This window comes from Mustelus asterias, chromosome 15, assembly GCF_964213995.1.
Source record: "Mustelus asterias chromosome 15, sMusAst1.hap1.1, whole genome shotgun sequence".
NCBI lineage: Eukaryota > Metazoa > Chordata > Chondrichthyes > Carcharhiniformes > Triakidae > Mustelus > Mustelus asterias.
In genome coordinates this window covers 74,613,655-74,637,360 of record NC_135815.1, presented here as the reverse complement: position 1 = coordinate 74,637,360, position 23,706 = coordinate 74,613,655, and the positions used below count along the sequence as shown (strand labels likewise).

Below are 23,706 nucleotides of genomic sequence, written 5' to 3'. Positions count from 1 at the left end.
TGCAATAGCTCCCTCTGCTGCCTGATAAGCCTAACTGGTGAGTTTAACCCCGCCCACTGCCCGTAGTAGCTAGAAACAGTCTAGCCCATAAGGTTGAGAGTAAAAATTCACCCAAAAATTGATCTGCAACTAGTTTCATGCTAGTTGGACACGTAGAATTTTTCTCGTAAAATTCCATCCAGAACCCCAATGGGGTGAATTGCACTTTCTATATTTTGAGCGCAGACGGAGAATGCGGGCTCAAAATTTCCCCCATTGATATGAAAACAACAATCATATAATGATACTGAAACTTCACAACTATGAGGTGTTTTTGACTCAGTTCTGTGCCCGACCCTTTTGTAGCTTCTCAGTTTTCATTTAGTTCTATTCTAACATTTATTCTATGTGTTACCTGAAGATCTGAACTGTGGATGCCTGCTGTACTTGGCAACGAGCCTCTTTGGATAGAGTTAGCACTTATCTCTGAATCTTCTTTCATCTTGGAATATCAGCATTTGTTCTGCACAAACTAATTGTTCATTCATGATCTCCCAAGTCCCCTTCTCCTATCATCTCAACTGAGTGGGATCCCAGAATTTCAATTGCAGCTATCTCCTGCTGGGTTGATGGATGAACATCTGCTGTTTTTTCATTCCTTTTGAGCTTACCATTCCTGCATATTTTATGCAATTTTTTACTGCATAAAAAGAGAATGATTCTTTATTTCACTCACAGAGTGGGTTATTTGACAACTATTAGAGAATTTGTACCATGTCTCTTTTGACGATGATTCTTAAACGAGCATTGCAGGATTATCCTGTGAAATAATAGGCCAGATCTCCAAAATCCACAGCAGTGAATGTTGAAGTGTCTTCCACTCTTGCACCTTCAGACACACCATATATCCTGATATGTGGACATGCACTGTAATTGCCCGGGAAGTTTAAACATCCAATGGACCAATTTGCAAAATCCTGGACTTTCTACAAAGTGTCTCTCAGACTGAGTGGAGTGTCAGACTTGAGCTATATATGATCTATTTACCTGATACTTACCCAACAATTGTTACATTTTTAAATCTCTGGTGTAACTCAATGATTAACGGCTTAACTCAGCCCACCATAGCCAACACATAGACCCCATGCCACATCCCCCAATCACCCCACCGACATCCCCCAACCTGACTGCCCACTGTCCCAACCCAAATGTCAACTCCAATCCCCTTCTGCTCAACTGTCCAATCCCCTGAATTCCCTGACCCAACTGCCCACCCCCAACCGTCTTGACCCATCTATTCAATTCCCCCGCAACGTGATTTGTCACTCTCCTGACTCGCCCACACACTCATCCACCCACTCATTCACCCACTTACTCACTCACCCATTCATACACCAACCCATCCACCTGAGTAGAGTGGGAACACAATGACCCATATCTTCTAACTGACATTGAGATGTTCACCGCTGTAACATGCTAGGACCCAGAGGTAGTCCTGAAGTGTGCATACACTGTACTTAAATACATAAATATTATAGATGATAATGTGGGGGAATGATAAGCAAGTTTGCAGATGACAGAAGATGGTCGTATTACAGGAAGATATAGATGGTCAGATGAACAGAGCAGTGGCAAGTGGTATTTAACCCTGATAAGTGCACTTTGGAAGAAGTAACAAGACAAGGGAGTATTTAATGAATGGCAGGACACTAGGAAGCTCAGAGGAGCTTGAAGGTGGCAGAGCACATGAATCAGATAGTTAAGAAGGCATATGGGACATTTGCTTTTATCAGTCGTGGCACTGAGTATAAGAGCCAGGAAGTAAGGTTGGAGCTGTACAGAACATTAGTTAGGCCACAGAAGGAGTACTGTGTGCAGTTTTAATAACCTCACTATAGGAAGGATGTGATAGTATTAGTGGGGAGTACAATGGAGATTCACCAGGATGCTGTCTGGGATGGAGCATTTGAGCTATAAGGAGACTGGATAGGCTTGGGTTGTTTTCTCCAGAACAGAGAAGGCGGATGGGGGACATGGTTGGGATGTATAAGATTATGAGGGGTATGGAAGGGTGAGTAGGCAGCAACTGTTCCCCTTGGTTGAAGGGTTAATCATGAGCGGGCATGGTTTTAGGGTAAGGGGCAGAGATTCAGAGGGGATTTGAGAGAAAAGAAAATTCACTCAGAGGGTGGTACGAATCTGGAATGCACTACCTGGGAAGGTAGTGGAGGCTGGAAATTTTACAACCTTTAAAAAGTATTTGTATGAGCACTTGAAACACCATAACATTGAAAATAATGAGACAAGTGCTGGCATTAGCATGACTTTAGTGGTAGTTATTGTTGGCGCAGACTCGATGAACCGAAGGGCCCTTTCTGCATTGTATGACTCTATGACGCTATATTGGGATATTCTCAAGATTTACTTAAAATTAGAATTAATTTTAAAATTCCCTATCCGCCACCCCCCAATTCCTCCTTGACCCCATCCCCCACCTAACACCACCTCCATCCTCCACCCCACCCGCATCTTCCACCTCACAGCCCCCACCCACCCACCACCCCAAGCCCTCCACCTCACTCCCCATACCAACCCAACCACCCCAGCACCACTCCACCTCCCAATCCACCCCACCTTGCCAACCTACCCTGAAAATATTGTGAATTCTTTTGTATTCTTATTTTAATGTTGCTTTTTGTTTAAAAGTGGAAAAAAAGATAACTTTGCTCTTGCAAAAGGAAAAAAAGTGGAGTTCTCCTTATCTCTATAGCCTCAAATGGACCATCAGATTAGCTCCTTAACCTTTGGAACATGGTGCACTGTCTGTAGGATTGATGAGCTCTCAAACTGCTACATGGAAGCAAGAAGATGGCAAATCCATCTTTCCAATCACAAAAAAGCCTTGAGCAGTATGAAAATGAGATAAAAAAGATAACCTCGTAGGCTTGATTTGTTTTCATGGATTTCAACATCTCGGACTCAAGTTACAAAGCTTTCCCAATCATGTGTGAAGTTTATTGTAATTGGTCTGCAGAAACATGTATTTTTCTGAAAAAGTTGCAATGAGAAAAATAAACTGGGCTCAAAATTCTGATAACTATTTTGGTGCAACAATGGTACAATTCTGATTAAGGAATTGGAATTTGGGAGTTAAAATTTAAAATGAAAATGGAATCAGAAGATTTTATATAAATGCATGTTTATGATAGAGGCTATTAGATTTTAAATTAAAATACTATGCAAACTTTTGAGTTAAAGCAGTGTGCTTACAAGAGCTATACTTTATGGCCAGCCTGTGAAAATGACAATAAGCAACTAATGTTCCTTTAATTGCAAAGCCTTTATTGGCCCAGAGGTTGTTTGTACTGTAACTGTCCTTCAGTGCAATGGTTTAATTACCATTTAAAGTCAGATAGCCAATAGCGTCAGGACTGAAATAGACTGACAGTTAACAGCATAGTTGGATCAGGATAAGAAACCTACAGTGAAGGCATGACATTTTCTGGTGTCTCACAGAATTTGTAATCATCAATCTGTTTAAATTATGGCTGCAGCTTGTCAGATGAAGAGCTTTATTATACAACTGAAATATTATGCTACCTGAAATCTAGAATCTCTGACATAATGGGCAGACTTATATGACCTTTTGCAGTAGGGTGAGGCCATTAAATACAGCGCGCTGTTCAAACGTCCATTGACTTCGAAGGAACTGGAAAATCCCGCTGCCTGGTAGGAATGTAAAATTCCACCCAATACTTTCTCATCATTCAGCATTTGTAGATAGACTGGAAGCTCGACTTGTTCATTTTAGAGTGAGAAGTTAGCAGGAGATTTGATTGAAGTGTTTAAAATCATTAAGGATTTAGATAGAGTCAATAAAGAGAAACTGTTTCCAATGACTGAAGGGCCAGGAATCAGAAGCAAATTCAAGGTGATTGACGAGAAAACCAGATGTAACATGAGAAAAAATGCTTCTATATAATAAGTTTTATATAACAAGATTTGGAATACTCCGCCCGAAAGGGTGGTTTATATGGTTTCCATAGTTACCTTCAAAACAGAATAGGATTAATGCTTCAAGGAGAAAAAATTTGAAGGGTATGTAAGAAAAAAGCGGGTCGGGGGGGGGAGGGGGGGGGGAATTTTCAGCCCCTGCTTTCAATGGCAGAAATGGTGCCAGCAGCGGATAATCAAGAGGGAGTCCCAAAACTGCTTTCATACCTGCAGGTTTTCCCTGCTCAATTGTCCCCACCCCTTGCAAATGACATGAAGAACTTCCAGCCATGAAAGTTCAGGAATCACATTACATACATTTAAATATCATAAGTGGGCTTCTCCACTGTGTGAGCCCCAATGTAAGGATTCACTGCTCCCCTCTTCATCAGCAGCATGATGTAACGTTGGCTGGATTTACAACAGTGTTGGGGACCTAGCAAGCGGTCCCTGCTGGGGCGTGCAGGTAAGTATAGCCTCCAGAGGAGAGAGGGTTTTCACGGGGCAGTACCCTGGCACTGTATCCTGGCAGGGGACAATGCCATGGAACAGTTCCCAGTCACTGCTGGGGGCATTGCCAGGGGCTTCCATTGAGGAGGTTTGGATGCTGGGGGGGTTCCCTGGGGGAGGGGTAATTCTTGGTCTGTTGGAGGGGGCGTGTTACCGTGTCTGTGTGGTGGTGGTGGGTGCAGGAGGCTCCATGGAGTATTTGTATTTTTAAATTTTAGATTTTTATTTAAAGGGCATCCTTTAAAAAAGGTTTGAAGTTGCTGGTGGGGCCGATTGTGAATGAGCCCGCCCCACTAACATGATGTTGTGGAACCTGATTCCAGGACCTCTTTTGGCAATATGCCAAAAGATATGGTGAGAAAAGTCAGCAGTGCAGCCAGCGAGCTACACACCACTGTTCCTGCCTGACTTAACACATTGTCAAAAAAAAGAAAATTCCACCCAACGTAAGATTAATACTGTGGTGGCTGGGAAGTATTGTTACAGTCTGTGGTTTGCAAAGCTTCTTAACATTGATAATATTGTCAGAGACTAATGATAGAGATTGCCATTCTACGTCAAAGATTGTTATCGTCATATCATACAATTACAAGCATGGCAGAAGATGAACTAGATGGACTATACAGTTTGACATATTAGGTTAATCATGGGTCAAAATTCAAGCTCGGACTTGTGATTAAGGAAAAATTACTCACGCATGGCACATTACGATGGAAGGTTTATTTGTAGGTAGCAAGAGCGCTATAAGGGTCAGCATGGGCTTGTGGCGCAGTGGTGGCACTCCTACCTCTGAGCCTAAAGTTCTGAGTTTGTGTCCCACTCTGGGACTTGATGGTCACAGAAGGTGAGTTCAGTCAGATTGATTAGCAGCTTGTAAACCCTTCCAATATTCACAAGACAGGTGGTGGCAGTAGGAGAGTCTCCTGGTCTGTCAGAACTGTTGCAGTGCAAAAGTCTCCTGATGCTTAAAGACTCCACACACAGGATCCTGCCATGGAACATGGTTGAACACCAGCATCTCAGGACTCAAGGCAGTTTGCAGTGCACATTTGCAGCAGGAAGAAGAACCTACAGCCAAGTGGACCTGCTAGACATTTTTACAGTGGCTGTCAAACTCACAATTTCCCTCAACTTCTTTGCCTCCTTGCAGGCATCTGCGGGAGATGTTTGCAGAATCGTGCAGTTGGCTGCCCATAATTGCATCAATGCCATATTTGCCATAGCAGGCAATGATATACAATTTGCCATTGAGAATGCCAATCAGAGTGAGCAGTTGCTTGGGGCTGGTGTTGGGTGTCTCTCCAGTTAGCTTCTCGCTTGTGCAGGGCATCATTAACTGCACATATGTGCCAAATAATGTACCTCCAAATCACCCAGGAGTATTCATTAACCAAATCCATTTCAGAATTGTGTACAAGCTGGTGTACAAGCATTATAAGCTTGTAGGCCTGCTCAAGATTCCCAGTCAGCAGCTATGATGTTTTCCTCTTGCTCCAGGGCCACCCTTCCTGAGCTCTTCGTACCTTGCAACAAACAAATTGTTTGGAGATAAGGGGTACCCACTTAAACCATGGCTAATGGAGAACCCAAGCAGAGAGCCAGGGCAACAAACTTTGTTATTGAGCAAACAGTTGGCATGCTGAAGATATGTTTCAGGTGGTTGGACAGAGATTCCCTTCAATACGCATCAGCCAGTGTCTCCAGAATATTTCTTTTTCCATGAGATGCGGGCATTGCTGGCTAGGCCAGCATTTATTGCCCGTCCTTAATTGCCCTTGAGAAAAAAATAAAAGCTTATCTATTAGTCACAAGTAAGGCTTACATTAACATTGCAATGAAGTTACTGTGAAATTCTCCTAGTCGCCACATTCCGGCGCCTGTTTGGGTCACTGCAAGGTGGTGGTGAGCTTCCTTCTTGAACTGCTGCAGTCCATCTAGTACAATTCTGTGAGGAAAAGATGACTGATGCACGATTAAATCACTCGGGAGGCTAGATCGTACCCGGGAAATAAAGGCTTTTATTACTGACAAGAATGGAGCACACTATATACAATACAATCCCAGACTAAAGGGTCTCCAGGCAGTGCTGTGACCTTTATACTTCCCCTGGTAGGCGGAGCCAACTGGAGTGTACCACAGAACAATATCAACAGGTAGAACAGCCCAACCCTAACACCAACAGTAATTACAGTAACATATCTACAAACCCCATAGTGCTGACCATCCATGGCTCAGCACTCATAGTGGTAACCAACTATGGTTCACCACATTCACCCCTCCTTTAAAACAAAGGCCGGCAGGGCAAAAAAACAGAACAACTGTTCATATATTCACAAGTTCAGTCGTATTGGAGGACCGCACCGTCTCTGCGACCTCCTCAACACTGGCGGTAACGCCGGTTCTGGTAACCGTGGTGAACTTCTCTCCAAGGCGGTGTCCAGTGACTCCTCCAGTTCCTCACGGACAGGTGGACCACGAGGTGGCGACAATCTGCTAGACTCGAGCACGCCTCGAGGTGGTGACAATCTCCTGGACTCAGGCAAGCTGTACACGGGAGTAAGAGGATTCAGTGGTGGTCCCGATACTGCCCGCGCCGTGTCAGGAGGGGAGATAAGGGTCGGGAGGTCCCTAACTAGGGGTGTGGGAGCGACTGGGGTTTCCAAGTCCCCTGCAGGCGCCAGATCTCTAATAGAGACCGTGTCCTCTCGCCCGTCAGGATATGCCACATAGGCATATTGAGGGTTGGCGTGGAGGAGATGGACCTGTTCAACCAAAGGGTCGGACTTGCGGGTCCTAACATGCCACCGCAGGAGGACAGGTCCTGAGTACGTCAACCAAGACGGTAATGAGGTCCCAGAGGAAGACTTCCTAGGGAAGGAAAACACCCTCTCATGTGGAGTAGTGTTGGTTGCCGTACACAGGAGTGAGCGGATAGAATGGAGCACATCAGAGAGTACCTCTTGCCAACGGGAGACTGGAAGGCCTTTAGACCTCAACGCCAGTAAGACAGCCTTCCAGACTGTAGCATTTTCTCGTTCAACCTGTCCGTTACCCCTAGGGTTGTAACTCGCAGTTCTACTTGAGGCAATCCCTTTTGAGAGCAGGTATTGCCTCAAGTCGTCACTCATGAATGACGAGCCCCTATCACTGTGGATATAGCTGGGGTAACCGAACAGGGTGAAAAGATCCCGTAATGCTTTAATGACCGTGGCAGTGGTCGTATCAGAACAGGGAATGACAAAAGGGAATCGTGAGTACTCGTCAATCACATTGAGGAAGTACACGTTCCGATCTGTCGAAGGAAGGGGGCCCTTAAAGTCCACACTCAGTCTTTCAAAAGGGCGAGTGGCTTTAATGAGGTGTGCCCTGTCAGGTCGGTAGAAGTGCGGTTTGCATTCAGCACATACCTGGCAGCTTCGGGTTATGGACCTGACATCATCCACTGAGTAGGGTAGATTCCGGGCCTTTACGAAATGGAAGAGCCGAGTGATCCCTGGATGGCAGAGATCATTGTGGAGGGCCTGTAATCGATCCTCCTGCACACTTGCACATGTTCCACGCGACAGGGCGTCTGAGGGCTCATTGAGCTTCCCTGGACGGTACATGATATCATAGTTGTAGGTGGAGAGTTCGATTCTCCACCTCAAGATTTTATCATTTTTGATCTTACCCCGTAACGTGTTGTTGAACATGAACGCCACGGACCGCTGGTCGGTGAGCAGGGTGAATCGTTTTCCCGCCAAGTAATGGCGCCAATGCCGAACGGCCTCCACAATGGCCTGGGCCTCCTTTTCCACTGCAGAGTGTCGAATTTCGACACTTGGAGGGTGCGAGAGAAAAAGGCGACGGGCCTGCCTGCCTGGTTAAGTGTGGCGGCCAGGGCGAAATCCGATGCATCACTCTCCACCTGAAAGGGGATGGACTCATCAACAGCGTGCATCATGGCTTTCGCGATGTCGGCTTTTATCCCTTCAAAGGCTAAGCGAGCCTCTGTTGCTAGGGGAAAGGAGGTAGACTTGATGAGCGGACGGGCCTTGTCTGCATAATTGGGAACCCACTGTGCATAGTATGAGAAGAAGCCTAAGCATCTTCTCAGTGCTTTGATGCTAGTGGGCAGGGGAAGTTCCAGGAGGGGACGCATATGTTCTGGATCAGGGCCAAGGACCCCGTTTTCCACCACGTATCTGAGAATTGCTAAACGGTGCTTGCGAAATACGCACTTCTCCCTGTTGTAGGTCAGATTCAGGCGAGACGCAGTGCGTAAAAATCTAAGGAGATTGGCATCGTGGTCCTGCTGGTCATGGCCGCAGATAGTGACGTTATCCAGGTACGGGAAGGTAGCCCGCAGCCCGTTTTGGTCCACCATTCAGTCCATTGTACGCTGGAAGACCGAGACCCCATTCGTGACGCCAAAGGGAACCCTTAAAAAGTGATAAAGACGACCATCCGCCTCAAAGGCCGTCGTGTATTTTCGGTCCTCTGGGCGAATGGTGAGCTGGTGGTAAGCTGACTTCAAGTCAATGGTGGAGAGCACCTGGTACTGCGCAATCTGGTTGACCATGTCAGATATGCGCGGGAGAGGATACGCATCCAGCTGCGTGTATCTATTAATGGTCTGACTATAGTCTATGACCATCCGGGGTTTGTTTCCAGTTTTAACCACCACGACTTGCGCTCTCCATGGACTAGAGCTAGGTTGGATGATCCCTTCCCTGAGGAGCCGCTGAACTTCAGATCGAATAAAGATCCGATCCTCAGCGCTGTAACGCCTGCTCTTGGTTGCGATGGGCTTGCAGCCTGGCACTAGATTCTCGAATAAAGATGGTGGGGTGATTCTGAGTGTCGAGAGGCTACACGTGGAGCGCGCTGGGCAATTTGGAGGCTGCTGTGCTCCCACTGAAAGTGGAGGGAGTGGCCCATCGTACTGCAGGGTTACACTCCTCAGGTGGACCATAAAGTCTAGTCCCAGGAGCATCGGAGCGCAAAGGTGCGGTAACACAAGGAGCCTGAAGTTCTCGTAAACTGTGCCCCGCACCGTCAGGTTGACCACACAGCTCCCTAGCACGGTAACAGACCAGGACCTCGACGCCATCGTAATTGTCTGTCTGACAGTCCGTACTCGGAGACCGCACCGTTTCGCGGTGTCAGGGTGAATGAAGCTCTCCGTGCTCCCGCTGTCAAACAAACAATGAATTTGGCGTCCATTTACCTCTATGTCCATCATGGACTTGTCGCGTCTGTGAGGCTTGGCCTGGTCCAGGATGATTGATGCCACCGTTGGGCCTTGGGTGCCACTGCAGGCAGCTGAGATGGTTGATGATGATGACCCCTGCTGGTCGTCCACCGTCGGTGCCGACCAAAATGGCTGCGCCCATGGATCGCACGTGGTCGGTGGCGCTAAAAGTGGCGGCCCCTGCAGGTCGCACATGTCTTGCGTCTCCGTTGTCAGGAATGGCGGCGCTCTGGAATCGCACGTGGTGGAAGACCTCGAAGACACTGGAGACAAGGAGACAGGCTCAGGAGAATCACACGCCGCACTGCTATGTTTGGAGGGTGGTTTGGTCCTGCAGACTTTGGCATAATGCCCTTTCTTTCCGCACGCAGAGCACAATACCGTTCTAGCTGGACATCACTGCCGAGGGTGTTTCACCAATCCACAGAAGTAACACCGCGGGCCTCCTGGAGCTGCCGCCGTCGTCAGGTCCGAGGTTGGGAACACAATCGCGCAGTTTTTCGGAGCCGCTGAATAAGGTAGAGTCAGTGGCTGTACTTGCCACGATGTTCCCACGTGGTCGGTGGGGTACGTTTCTATACTTCTGGAGGCCGTCTCCATAGCGTCAGCCAATTCTACTGTCTTAGCGATGTCTAGATTACCTTGCTCCAGCAGCCGGAGGCGAATGTACGACGAGCCGATTCCCGCCACGAACGCATCGCGGATCAAGTCGCTCGTATACTGGGCCGCCGACACTGACTTGCAGTTGCAGGCTCTGGCTAGCTGCTGGAGTTCACCCAGGTACTGTTCTGTCGTTTCGCCGGGCTGCCGCCGTCGAGTGGCTAGAAGGTGTCGAGCATGGATCTCGTTTGGCGGTTTGTTGTACCGCTTCTTAAGTAGTTCGATGGCCCCTTTGTAGTCTTGGGCATCGCGGATTGCTAAGTATACGGTGTCGCTTACCCTCGCGTGGAGGACCCGCAGTCTATCGTCGTCGTTTTGAATGGCTGTTGAGGCATCGATGTAGTCTTGAAAACACTTTAACCAATGGTCGAAAGTGTTCGACGCTCCTGCCGCACGTGGATCTAGTGTAAGCCGATCGGGTTTCAACATTTGCTCCATGGTTTTCAAAATTTTGTCAGTAATAAAATTGATGCGCGATTAAATCACTCGGGAGGCTAGATTGTACCCGGGAAATAAAGGCTTTTATTACTGACAAGAATGGAGCACACTATATACAATACAATCCCAGACTAAAGGGTCTCCAGGCAGTGCTGTGACCTTTATACTTCCCCTGGTAGGCGGAGCCAACTGGAGTGTACCACAGAACAATTTCAACAGGTAGAACAGCCCAACCCTAACACCAACAGTAATTACAGTAACATATCTACAAACCCCCATAGTGCTGACCATCCATGGCTCAGCATTCATAGTGGTAACCAACTATGGTTCACCACAATGACAGTGAAGCAATAATGATCTAGTTCCAAGTCAGGATGGTATGTGACCTGGAGGGGAACTTGTAGTTGGTGGTGTTGCTATATATCTGCTCTCCTTTTCCTTCTATGTGATAGAAGGTTGTGGGTTTGGGAAGGTGCTGTTAAAGGAGCCTTGGTGAGTTGCTGCAGTGCATTTTGTAAATCGTAGACACTACAGCCAGTAAGCATTGGTGTTGGAGGGGATGAATGTTTAGGATGGGGTGCCAGTCAAGTGAATTGCTTTGTTCTGGATGGTGTTGAGCTTCCTGAGTTGTTGGAGTGCATTCACCAAGGTAAATGGAGAGTATTCTATTATATGCCTGACTTGTGCCTTGTTGATGGTGGACAGAGATGTGTTATTTGCCATAGAATTCCCAGCCTCTGACAACTTGTAGCCACAGTATTTTATGGCTAGTCCAGCCCAGTTTCTGGTTACTGGTAACCCCCAGGATACGATAATGTGGAATTCAGTGATGGTAAAGCCAGTGGGTGGGATTTTCCCATCTGCACTGTGAGTATTTTGGCAGGAAAAGCAGCATTTTCCCCACCAAGCACAATGATCTATTTTTGGGCCATACTGTTCTCTCTGTGCCTCATTACTGATGCAAAAACCGGAAGCATGTTGGATTGCGGGCAGGTGGCCTCTGATTCACTCACTTGGTTGTAACTTTAGCAGTTCTTTCCTCCAGTGCAATATATAAAGTGCCTCCACACACATCCTTCTCATTGTCTCCAGGCCAGGTTAGCCCCATGGAAGAAATGGTGCTGAAAGGCAAGAAGAGTGTGGCTCCCACATTCAGTGACACTTCACTGTTTCACCTGCTGGATGCTGCTGAGGCCGGAGATGGTTACTAATGTCACAACTCTGCCTTTGGAAGCAGTGGCTTCACTGGTCATTGCAAACACTGTGCAGAAAAGGTCTGAAATCCAGTGTAGGAAGAGGATGAATGATCTCAACCATTCCAGCAGGGTAAGTCAACCATCTCATCACCCACAAGTCACACATTCACAAACCCATCGGAGCTTAGCAGGATGATATGCCACAGGAATCGCACTCATTGCCAGCTGAAGGCACATCACTACTCATTTGCCAGATCCTTTGCAGATACCCTTTGTTGCTTCGGAGCAAAACCTAGATTCCGTCTGGTCCCTCAATGATGTCAGGGGTCTAGAATCTACTTGAGGATGGGATGTTCTGCTGAATTTCAGTATTTCATCCTGAAACCGGAAAATGCTGCCCAAGGTCAACGGACCTTTCCATGGTCTGCCCCTTGCTTGTTCTGATTCCCATGGCGGGCAGAACGGGAAAATTCTCCACAAGATGTATGGGTCATGGCAGCTTCCTGGGTATTGTGAACTACCTACATTGTTTGCTTCTTATGGTCACAGGCCAGCTGAATATTGAGTGAGTGGAATCCTTTCCTGTTTATGTATTGGAGTGCCTATTGTCAGGGAACTTTGGTAGCTGAGTGGGTGCAGTCAATAGCACCCTGCACCTGTGGAAAATAGGCAATCTCAGCAAAAGCTCAGTAAAGTGCTCTGACCTTCTGGCTTTCTTGATCTCTGGTGAAGAGCATATAATTGTGGGCCTTAGCAAAAAGAGCATCTGTCACCTCATGTACGCAGTTGTGTGTTGGAGCTTGGGAGATACCGCACAGGTCTACAGTGGAGCCTTGGAAAGAGCCACTCACATAAGAGTCTAGTGTGGCAGTGACTTTCAGAGCCACTGGCAATGGATGACCTCCCATTCTCCATGAGGTCAAATCCCTGGATATGTGGAGGTGTCAGTGACACTTTCGCTTGCTCATCTGTAGATACATTATGCAGGGTCTATAGACCCTTGGTCTCAAGAGCCCCTTTGGCATGTTTCTGTTAACCTAGGAAGTGGCCTGCTGCCTCCTACTCTTGAGGGTTTAGCCCCTCCCTCTGGCGAGCCTGGTGCCACAATCGCATTCATTTCCAGTTTCTCTCCTGCCCGTATGCAAAAATGCAGGTGGCAACAAATCCAGCCTCCGTCATCCTAAAGATTCCCCCTCGGCGACATCAATGAGAAAGAAAACATCAGTTAGGATGTGGCTCCAAAGCTCTAATTTGTATATATTTCTAGTCTATATCTATGGATTCAAGGGCTTGGATCTAGTGATGGCACCTATTCAACACTGAAATCCTGATCAGTGCAAGGAATATTTGATGGTACACCTTCCCCCATTCTGCCCTACCACCCCCTCCCACTTGACATGACTGGCTGCTTTGCAATTGGTTTGATCAGGTGCTGGAATCCTCAATCACTGCACTGTCGCAGTACAGTTTTTGTGATACCCATAGGTCTCATGCTCATTGAAGAACTGGAATCTTGGCTCGTGTAAAATGAAAACCTGTATTTTTATCATGGTCTTGCCCTTTACCCCTTTTTCCCTTATCCCTCTTTTATTGTATGAGTTACAAAAGGGATAGATGTTACAAAACCCCTTTCCCACATTTTGTATGTGTGTAAAATAAACCAACCCTCTTATTCTATCTTGTCTCTGGTTTTCTGTAGGATCATTAATCGAAGCTTGGAACATTTCAAACTGAAGGGTTGTAATTGCATATTCCATTCCTGGAACAAGCTTTGGATTACTTGTAAAGGGAAAATCAAAAATACCTTTCTGTTTACAGCAGGTACTGGGAGGAGAAATCAGACTGTTTAAATAAATCTCTCTTTTGTCCATAACCCTACATAAATGCATTGTGCTTTCTTTTTATTATTCCACAAAGTTACTTTGTTATTACAATTAATAGTAAACATAGTAAGGATGAAAACAGCAGCCATTGACCTACTAATTTCTTTAATTCTACAATTACCTTTGGAAGGTTGATGGGCCAGGATAATTTCTTCTTGTGAACTGGCCGTGTTTGTTTTTCATCTGTTTGAGTTGACAGTTTTGAAAGATCTATCTCAGCAATCCTTTACTGGTTGATTCAAATGGGCTAATGCCTCTATTAAATAGTAGAAAGAGAAATTATGGAGGAAGAGATAAAACACTTGCACACAGAGTAATTTGCAGAGTGTTTGGAACCCTGATATTGTTGATTAAATGTACACTGCCATTGTGTATCTTTAGTTTGGTGCAGTTTCCAGTGGCTTAATCTCATTACTGCTTAGTGCATGCATAATTGAAATAAACAAGGACACTCATGCTTAGGTAATTTTAAGTGTCTGGGGTTTTCAAGACCTATTTGAATTAAACTACCCTAGAACTGACGGTATATTTACTCAATCAGTTTTCATCAGAAGATAACCAAATTCTCAGGGGTGAGAGGTTAGGTGATGCTATAAGGTTGCAAAGGTTTTATTAGGCTGATGTTTTAAATTCAATTAATTAACTAGTGACCTTTCTGTACTCCTATTTCGAAGATCCATCAAAAAATCATTTTGGTTATGCTCTGGAGAGAAGCTGACTGAACAGTCCAGTTTAACTGCATCTCAGTGAGCTCTTCCATCATTGAATGCAATCAGTGTTTATGCTGAGTGATAAGATTCAAAATAAGACCTGGAAAGTGCTCCTTTAGGTGATTCAACTTTGTAAAATCTTAGAATCTTCCTTTCTTTTGATCTTCTGACGTCAAACACTGAAATAAAACAAGCAATCTCATTCTCTATTTTCTAACAGTTTAGATAAGAGTTATTACGTTATATTAAAATCAGTAATTCCTAAAATCTAAAGACAGTAGAACAAAAATAAAATACTCCAGATGCAGAAAATCTGACTGATGCGCGATATAACTCACGAGGCTAGAGATGCTCAAGGAAATAAAGGCTTTTATTTACTATTACAATGGAGCTACCATATATAGTACACAATCCCAGACTGAGGGGTCCCAGACAGAGCAGTGACCTTTATACCTCTCCCAGGAGGCGGAGCCCGACTGGGATGTACCATAATAACTATAATACAGGTAGAACAGCCCAACCCTAACCCCAACAGTAACAAGTAGAACAACCCAACCCTAACCCCAACAGCAACATATATACAGACTCATAGTACTGGCCAGACCCTGGCTCAGTACTACCTGGTGGGAACCAACGATGGTTCACCACACTGACATAAAAACAGAAAATGTTGGAAATATTTAGTAGGTCAGGCAGGTGGAACAGCCTTTGCTGGGGAAATCTTTGGTGGAGCCCTCATGAGCACCAAAACCCAAAGGACATGGCCAAGAGAAGTTTAAAAGCCAGAGGAAGGATCCAAGCAGTCTGTCTCTAGCTCTGCTCCAGCCACAGGGTTTGCATCACACAGACGTTCTCAGGGAAAGGAAAGTTAAAGATTTTAATACAAAGGTGTTTTTCAGTTTCTGTTCTTTATCTGAACTTATGATGAACTCTGCATTTTTCATAAAGGTAGTGAGATATCCCCTTAATCCAAAGCTTGTTCCAGGAATGGAATATGCAATTAGATTTACTATCTATGATCAAATTTCTGAGAAGTAGCCTGGTGACTTGACATTGCTATGGAGGTGAGGGGGCTGTGTCAAGAAAAAAGGCAAAAAAAAGCTAATGGTGGGAAGGGGTATTCAAATTCCATTTCATGGTGTGCAGAATGCAGGCACACACTGCCCAGACCTGAATTTCACACTTACCGCCATTGGGATTTTAGGCAGGAGTTGCAAGAATTAGAAGGGTTCCTATCTGCCTCGACCTCACAGCAATTTTACGCAGGAATGGGCAATGTATTGGACAGGACGTCCACCACTGCCCCAGTTGAGGCCCTTAAGTGGCCAGTTATTGGCCACTTAAGGGCCGGTCCTGCCCTGCCTCAATATTTCAGCTGGTGGGAGGATTTACCTGGCATGTGGGAGGTCCAAAAATGAATGGGTGAATGGGCTTAGACCTCAAGTGGGAAGGGGGTTGAAGCCTCTATCAGAAGCCCCCTTCTGACTTTGGGTATTCCACTCTGCTTAAGATCGGATGGCTTCTTGATGTCCCACTGCCCCCTACTTCTTCCGGACATGCTGATCACCCCCTTTGTGCTTCCTGCGATCCCCCTGGCCTTCCCTACCCTCCCTCTCTTGGCACTCCATAAGACCATAAGACATAGGAGCGGAAGTAAGGCCATTCGGCCCATCGAGTCCACTCCACCATTCAATCATGGTTGATTTCAACTCCATTTACCCGCTCTCTCCCCATAGCCCTTAATTCCTCGAGAAATCAAGAATTTATCAATTTCTGTCTTGAAGACGCTCAACGTCTCGGCCTCCACAGCCCTCTGTGGCAATGAATTCCACAGACCCACCACTCTCTGGCTGAAGAAATTTCTCCTCATCTCTGTTCTAAAGTGACTCCCTTTTATTCTAAGGCTGTGCCCCCGCGTCCTAGTCTCCCCTGTTAATGGAAACAACTTCCCTACGTCCATCCTATCTAAGCCGTTCATTATCTTGTAAGTTTCTATCAGATCTCCCCTCAACCTCCTAAACTCCAATGAATATAATCCCACGATCCTCAGACGTTCATCGTATGTCAGGCCTACCATTCCTGGGATCATCCGTGTGAATCTCCGCTGGACCCGCTCCAGTGCCAGTATGTCCTTCCTGAGGTGTGGGGCCCAAAATTGCTCACAGTACTCCAAATGGGGCCTAACCAGTGCTTTATAAAGCCTCAGAAGTACATCCCTGCTTTTGTATTCCAAGCCTCTTGAGATAAATGACAACATTACATTTGCTTTCCTAATTACGGACTCAACCTGCAAGTTTACCTTTAGAGAATCCTGGACTAGGACTCCCAAGTCCCTTTGCACTTTAGCATTATGAATTTTGTCACCGTTTAGAAAATAGTCCATGCCTCTATTCTTTTTTCCAAAGTGTACGACCTCGCACTTGCCCACGTTGAATTTCATCAGCCACTTCTTGGACCACTCTCCTAAACTGTCTAAATCTTTCTGCAGCCTCCCCACCTCCTCAATACTACCTGCCCCTCCACCTATCTTTGTATCATCGGCAAACTTGGCCAGAATGCTCCCAGTCCCGTCATCTAGATCGTTAATATATAAAGAGAACAGCTGTGGCCCCAACACTGAACCCTGCGGGACACCACTTGTCACCGGTTGCCATTCTGAGAAAGAACCTTTTATCCCAACTCTCTGCCTTCTGTCTGACAGCCAATCGTCAATCCATGTTAGTACCTTGCCTCGAATACCATGGGCCCTTATTTTACTCAGCAGTCTCCCGTGAGGCACCTTGTCAAAGGCCTTTTGGAAGTCAAGATAGATAACATCCATTGGCTCTCCTTGGTCTAACCTATTTGTTATCTCTTCAAAGAACTCTAACAGGTTTGTCAGGCACGACCTCCCCTTACTAAATCCATGCTGACTTGTCTTAATCCGACCCTGCACTTCCAAGAATTTAGAAATCTCATCCTTAACGATGGATTCTAGAATTTTGCCAACAACTGAGGTTAGGCTAATTGGCCTATAATTTTCCATCTTTTTTTCTTGTTCCCTTCTTGAACACTCCTACCATTTACCTTCCCCTCCTGTTTTGGACATAGGGCAGAATTTTCCCATCCCGTCTGCCACGAGAATCGTAGCGGGCAGGATACAGACCATGCAAAGGTCCATTGACCTTGGGCAGGATTTTCTGACCTTGGGGGCCCTTAGGCTCAGGCATCTTGCTGAAGTTTCTCTTCAGTCCACTGCAGCTCTTGTCACTGCCAGGCAATTTAATTGGTTGGGAGCTCTCTAAGGTGGGACTTCCTCCTGCGTAAGCAGTGGATATCCCGCCTGCAGCCAATTGATGCTTATTTAAGCATGAAATGGCTGCGGGGCATTTAGATTCAGAGCAATGTGTGCCCACTGACTCTTTGGATGATGGGAAGAGAGGCCCCTCCATCAGAAAAATTGAAGCCCTAGTGTTCAGAAGGAGCAAGCAGAGCTCTCCACAAAAAGATTGATTTTCTGTTTGGCAACAAAAAGAACACACAGAACACTTGGAACTGTTGATGAGACAATGTGCGAGCTAGTGAAAAGGGACTAATACTCAAAAGTTGTGTGAATAGCTCAGGCTGAGTGTTTGGACCAGACATGACCAGGACATGAACCGTATTGTTGATTGTTCAGTTGAAAAGGAACTCTGGAAAGTGAGGCCATCAAAACTGTGGTGACCTGATGGAGAGAGGATTTGTAGTGCACTTTGTCGGTGTTAATTATATGCGGGGACCTCGGACGGAATAAAGCAGCTCAAAGGACAAATCCAGTCAGTAGAGAAAGTGAGAGATCCTATGTACCAGAGGTAGAGTTTGAGACTGCACGTGGTACCACATTCATGCTGGGAGTGATGTTGAGATAGTTGAGAGACATATCTTTGTTGTATCAACTATTTAAAGTGAAATTCATCATCTCAATTGAAATACCTTTTGTCTGTTAACGCATGCTTAACTTGATGTTGATTTTGTGTTTGACCATCACAGTAAAAGCTTTGGAAAGTGAAACCTTATCCATCAGTTCCTTTCTTCAGGGTTGTTTGTCCATTCTTTTCAAGTTATTGATCTCTATGGGGATCATAACAATGCATATAGGTATTGTTCGTTTGTACCACTGAGTCTTATTGCCTGTGCTTGGTACCTGGTCATCTGACAAGTGGACTTTCCAACTATTTGGCACGGAATTGGACAACATAAATTGATGGTAACTTGTGCATGCGATTTCGATGGATACTTGTGAAACATAAGAGAAGCTCACCATAATCAAGGCATTTTTGGTAGCAATATGTATAGCTGGTGATGCAATACTATCAACACCTTCTTCTTCCTCAGTTTCATTCTCCTTCTGTTTGTCTTCCTCCTCCGAAGAGGATCGATGCTCTGTGCTTTGTTCCTCCTGTAGGTCCACACCTCACTGAATGGCCATATTGCGCAGAGCACAGCACACCACAGCCATTCTGGAGACACTGGCTCACTTGTACTGAAGGGCCCCTCCAGATCTGTCAAGGCACCTGAAGCACACCTTCAGAATGCCGATGGTTTGCTCAATAACACATCTGGTGGTGACAAAAATGAACCATAGCCAATTTTAATCGCAAAAAACCTTCTTCAGAAGAGAAGAAAAGGAAAATTCAAATGGAAATCAGTGAATGCAGTAATCAGTATAAATTAGCTATTTATAATTTGGTTGAGAAACCACATGCAAAATTCTCCCCAAAAAATTCTAAGTGTCGAATCCCCATGAAAACTGGAGCAAATCACGCTGGTTTTTTCATTGGGAGTTCAGAGAAGAATCTCTCACATTCTGTGCACTGGTGAGTGCAACTGGGTGATTCACTTCAGAATGCAGGGGATGGGGCCTATTCCCACCCGGGAGGCCAGCAGGATAGCGCTGAGCGGGTGACTGCGCATGCACTGATCTGTCAGCGCCGAGATCCGCGCATGTGCAGTGGCCCTTGTCTGCTGGCCTTCTGATTGCTGGCCAGCCCGATCGCTGGCCCGCCATGCATGCCCGGGCCAGCCCCCTCCTGCAGCCCCGATCTCCCTCCTCCCCAATTTCTCCCCCTCCCTACCACTTGCAGTCCCGAACCCCCCCCCCTTCCTCCAACAGGCTGCCTCCCCCACTCCAATGCCCAGCTCCGATCACTGGCATCCCTCTCTCTGCTCAATCCCAAAATGCAGAGTGGCAGGAATACCCACACCCCAACTCCCACCGATCACCCCTATTAGGCCCTGCCCCCATCAGGCTCCACCTCTATTAGCCCTTGCCCCCTTGGCACTGCTCCATGCCCAATGAGCCATGCCAAGATGCCCCTAGGCATTGGCACTTTGTCCCTTGGGCAGCGCCAGGGGACCCAGGCTGGCACTGCTAGGGTGCCAATGCCCGGGGAGGCACCCCCCATCCAACCCCCTGGGAGGCCTCAATTACCCCCCTTCACTCCAGCAGCGTTGGTCCGCTAGCTCCCCGAAAGTGGGGAGCTACTGTAAACCCCTCTGGAGTAAACCACTCCTGGCGGGGGGGTGGGGGCGGGTGTTGGGTGGGGGGGAGATGCTCGCGGGTCCAGAGACTTCAGTCCCGGGTCTGCTAATTGTATTTAAAATATATGTAAATGTTTATTTAAATAATGTATGTGGCTCCCCGCCGATTCTGGCAGTGTGCTGATGCCACCGGAAATCCGGCGCTGGGAGAAACTATTGGGGCGGGACGTCCAGCGTGGATCTCGCAGATTGGGTGCTGCTGGAATCTCCTGGCCAGCTGCGCTGAAAAATGAGCACAGCAGGCTGAGAGATTCACCCCCACATGTGGTTTATACACCATTATTCTGATGAATTTAATGCTATTGGTAAACTCAGCTGCTGATCACAGTAAATGTTACCAAATTAGCACCATAGAACATATGCAAATGGAAATATAAAATGATTGATGGATTTCAATCACTTAGCCTTAATATAGGAATAAGATATGTTATTAGTTATAATGACACCCTAACCTGTGTTTATATTTTACAGGAATTTTACTTCAAATGTGGAAAACATTCAACCTCTGAGAGTGACACTTCAGTGATTTTGAACTTAATTATTCCAAACAGACAAAACATCCCATGTATAATCTGTACTGACACTGTGTAAGTATAATATTCATCTATCTGTTTTTTTGATGATGAAGGATTTTGATAGAGTAAATGAGGAAAAATTGTTTCGACTGGAGAGAGAGTCAATAACCAGAGGTCTCAGATTTAAGGTAATTGGCAAAAGAACCAGAGGGAAGTTGCCATGACTATTTCTTACAGAGTGAGTTGTTATGATCTTGAATACGATGGTAACTTGCAAGCAAAGTATAAACATCAAAAGGGAAAAAAATGCACTGCAATGGGGAAAAAGCAGGAGCCTGGACTAATTGGATTGCTCTTTTAAAGAATCTGCACTGGGACATTGTGCTGAATAGCCCCCTTCTATTCTATATGATTCTGACCAGGGGAGCACCACCAATCCCACAGCAAAGTGGGGCACCCTCCCCACACCACTCAAAAAACGGGTCACCTCACCCCACCCCCGCTGCGCAAAATCATGCAGGCATGGGGATGACCCACAGCACTGCCCTCCTCAGACGTCCTGTGCTCCCCTCAGCCGACAGTGCACTGACCCTGACACCCTGGCACTGACACTCTGGCCTGGCGTCATGTGCCCCAAGTGGGGTCAAAGGAGATAAGTCTGGTGCCCATCTGCCCAGTGTTGCGCCCAGGTTGCAGACAAATGATCCCCCAAGGGTCCCTGGCTGTTAGTTGGGCTCAGGCTGGAGCAAGGGGTTGACCGCGCCACTCTCCCCTGGGATGGGGGTCTCGTGGCTGGACTGCCCCTTCTAGCCCTGGCAGACCTGAAGATCACCCCTGGCATGGTGAATGCAGCAGTTCTGTGATTAACATCTTCAATAAATTATGCTAGACAACTTTGAGAGGGTGCAAAGGGGATTTAACAGAATGGCTCCAGGGATGAGAGAATTTAACTACAAGGTTAGTTTGAAAAAGTTGGGGTTATTCTCCTTGGAGCAAAGAAGGGGTGGGGAGGTGTGATAAAAGGTATACAAAGTTATGACAAGTTTAAATAAGGTAGTTCCATAAAGGTTGTTCCCAATAACTGATGGGACAAAGACTGGTTGTCACAGAATTAAGGCTTCAGGAAAGGAATAGGGAAGAAGGTAGTGAGGAAAAGCTTTTTCACAATGAGTGATAATGACCTCGAACCCATTGTCTACAAGGTGGAAACAGAGGTATTCGGAACTTGGAGGAAATGGGATAGGGAATTGAGAGCAATAAACTTGCAGGGCTATGGGATAGAGCAAGGGAATGGAATTGACTGGATTGCTTGGCAGAGAGCTGGCATGTATTTGATGGACCAAATGGTCTCCTTTTGTGCTATAATGAATCTATGACTTTATAACAGCACTTCTCACTCCTTAATTGGTGTAATGACACTTTGGGTCTTGGTAAGATGCTTTATTGAATTAGACTGTTACACAGTTTTACTGCAAATACACTCAGATTTGCTGATAAAAGATTTGAAGATTGGCAATGAAAATTATCACACTGTGGAAGAAATATTGGAAGGATGTATTGCATTGTTACTACAAAAAGCAATTTCATTTTGGAACAAATTCTGCACGTTTTTCATGCGGTGACAATCATTTCAGACTGAGGTTTTTACCTTTACCAGGGAAGAGAAAGGAAAGTATTGCATTGCGCTGGCTGTTATGTGCTGATTGAATTGTACTCCTGGTGATACAGATGTGGTCCTAGACATTGGAAGAAGAAATGTTAACTCTGAAAATGACATTACATCAATCTCTTTGGACTGCAGTATTTGAGAGAAACTAAAATAGTGATGCTGATTCCAAAGAAATCTGTACACTCTGGAGCCTTGCAGCAATTTAAGCTGGATTTACACCAAAACCAAGTTGAATTCTGTCTCTTCATGCGAGTGCAATGGAAGCAAATCATTCTTGCGTTATAGTTTGCAATATAATAAGTTGTTCCACTGATGATGCAGAGAAACTAGCCTAACTTTTGCCTTTTGAGTTGTCAAACCAACTAATCTCTATGATTATTCATTTTATTTCACCCATTGCCGCCCCAAAATGGGCAGAATTCCTTCCCTCCCAACCCCTCCCCTGAATGCACGGCGTGAGTAGCATTTTATCCCAAACATAATTCCTTTGTTGTTTTCATTTTTGTAATTTCTGATTCCAAAACCTGATGATTTCTGCCCAATAAATAAAAAGATGTCAGCTTTTTGAAAGAACCTTAATTGACCTCTACAAAATTCAATGGCAAATTGAAACCAAGGCTGAAATTTTTAGTGTGACGGGAACTCGGCCCATCCGAAGAGTTTGCGGGAAGCACATTCCAACTGAATTCAGCAGTTTCGATGCTGGACACTGCTCTAACAGCATAAGGCAAGACTCCTGCCCTCACTTGGGAGCAATCAGATTGGTCAGCAGCTCTCCAGTCCCTCCAGGTACAGCACTGTAGTGGCTGGAAGAGTCACTGCAAGAAGATGCCTGGAACTAAGTTGGAGTTCCCAGAGGACAAATAAGTGGCAGGGGTCACAGGGCAGGGAGGGTAGGGAACTCCTGACAGTCACCAAGGGGTACGAGTAGGGTCTCAGGATCACTGGGCCTTAAGGGAAGGGTGTCCCCAGCAAAAAGGGAGCATCTGATGGAGGCACCCAGAAAATAAGTCCTCAGAGACCGGTGTCCCTTCACTAGATTCCCTTTATTTTTAAACTTGCCTCCACTCCTAAGAGTGCTTCTGATAAACAGTCAGAATCCGTAATGTCAGTAGACCTGAAACTCCCTGATTGAACAGGCAATCATTACCTCAATCAGGGAGTTCATACTCAAAGAGGCCAACCACATGGGCCTCGTTGAGGTCATTACACACCCCACCCGCACTTCCTGCCTTCTGGCCTTCCTGGCTAAACTGTAATCCGCCCCCCAGCTTAAAAATTGAGACTGGGTGAGAAAAAGCCACACAGATGCCAATAAGTGGTCACTTAAGGGCCTTAACTGGGGCAAGGGCGGGCTTCTA

General features: G+C 46.1%; 1 protein-coding gene across 3 annotated transcripts in view; it reads left to right on the top strand.

The window, feature by feature from the left end:
* The window catches only part of prkn (parkin RBR E3 ubiquitin protein ligase), a 1,119,547-nt gene that overhangs the window by 589,534 nt on the left and 506,307 nt on the right, over positions 1-23,706 (top strand). For all 3 annotated transcript variants that reach the window (XM_078230130.1, XM_078230129.1, XM_078230132.1), the window contains exon 6: positions 20,633-20,748. In XM_078230130.1, coding sequence (XP_078086256.1) covers positions 20,633-20,748 — 116 coding nt within the window. The remainder of the gene's footprint in view (positions 1-20,632; positions 20,749-23,706) is intronic.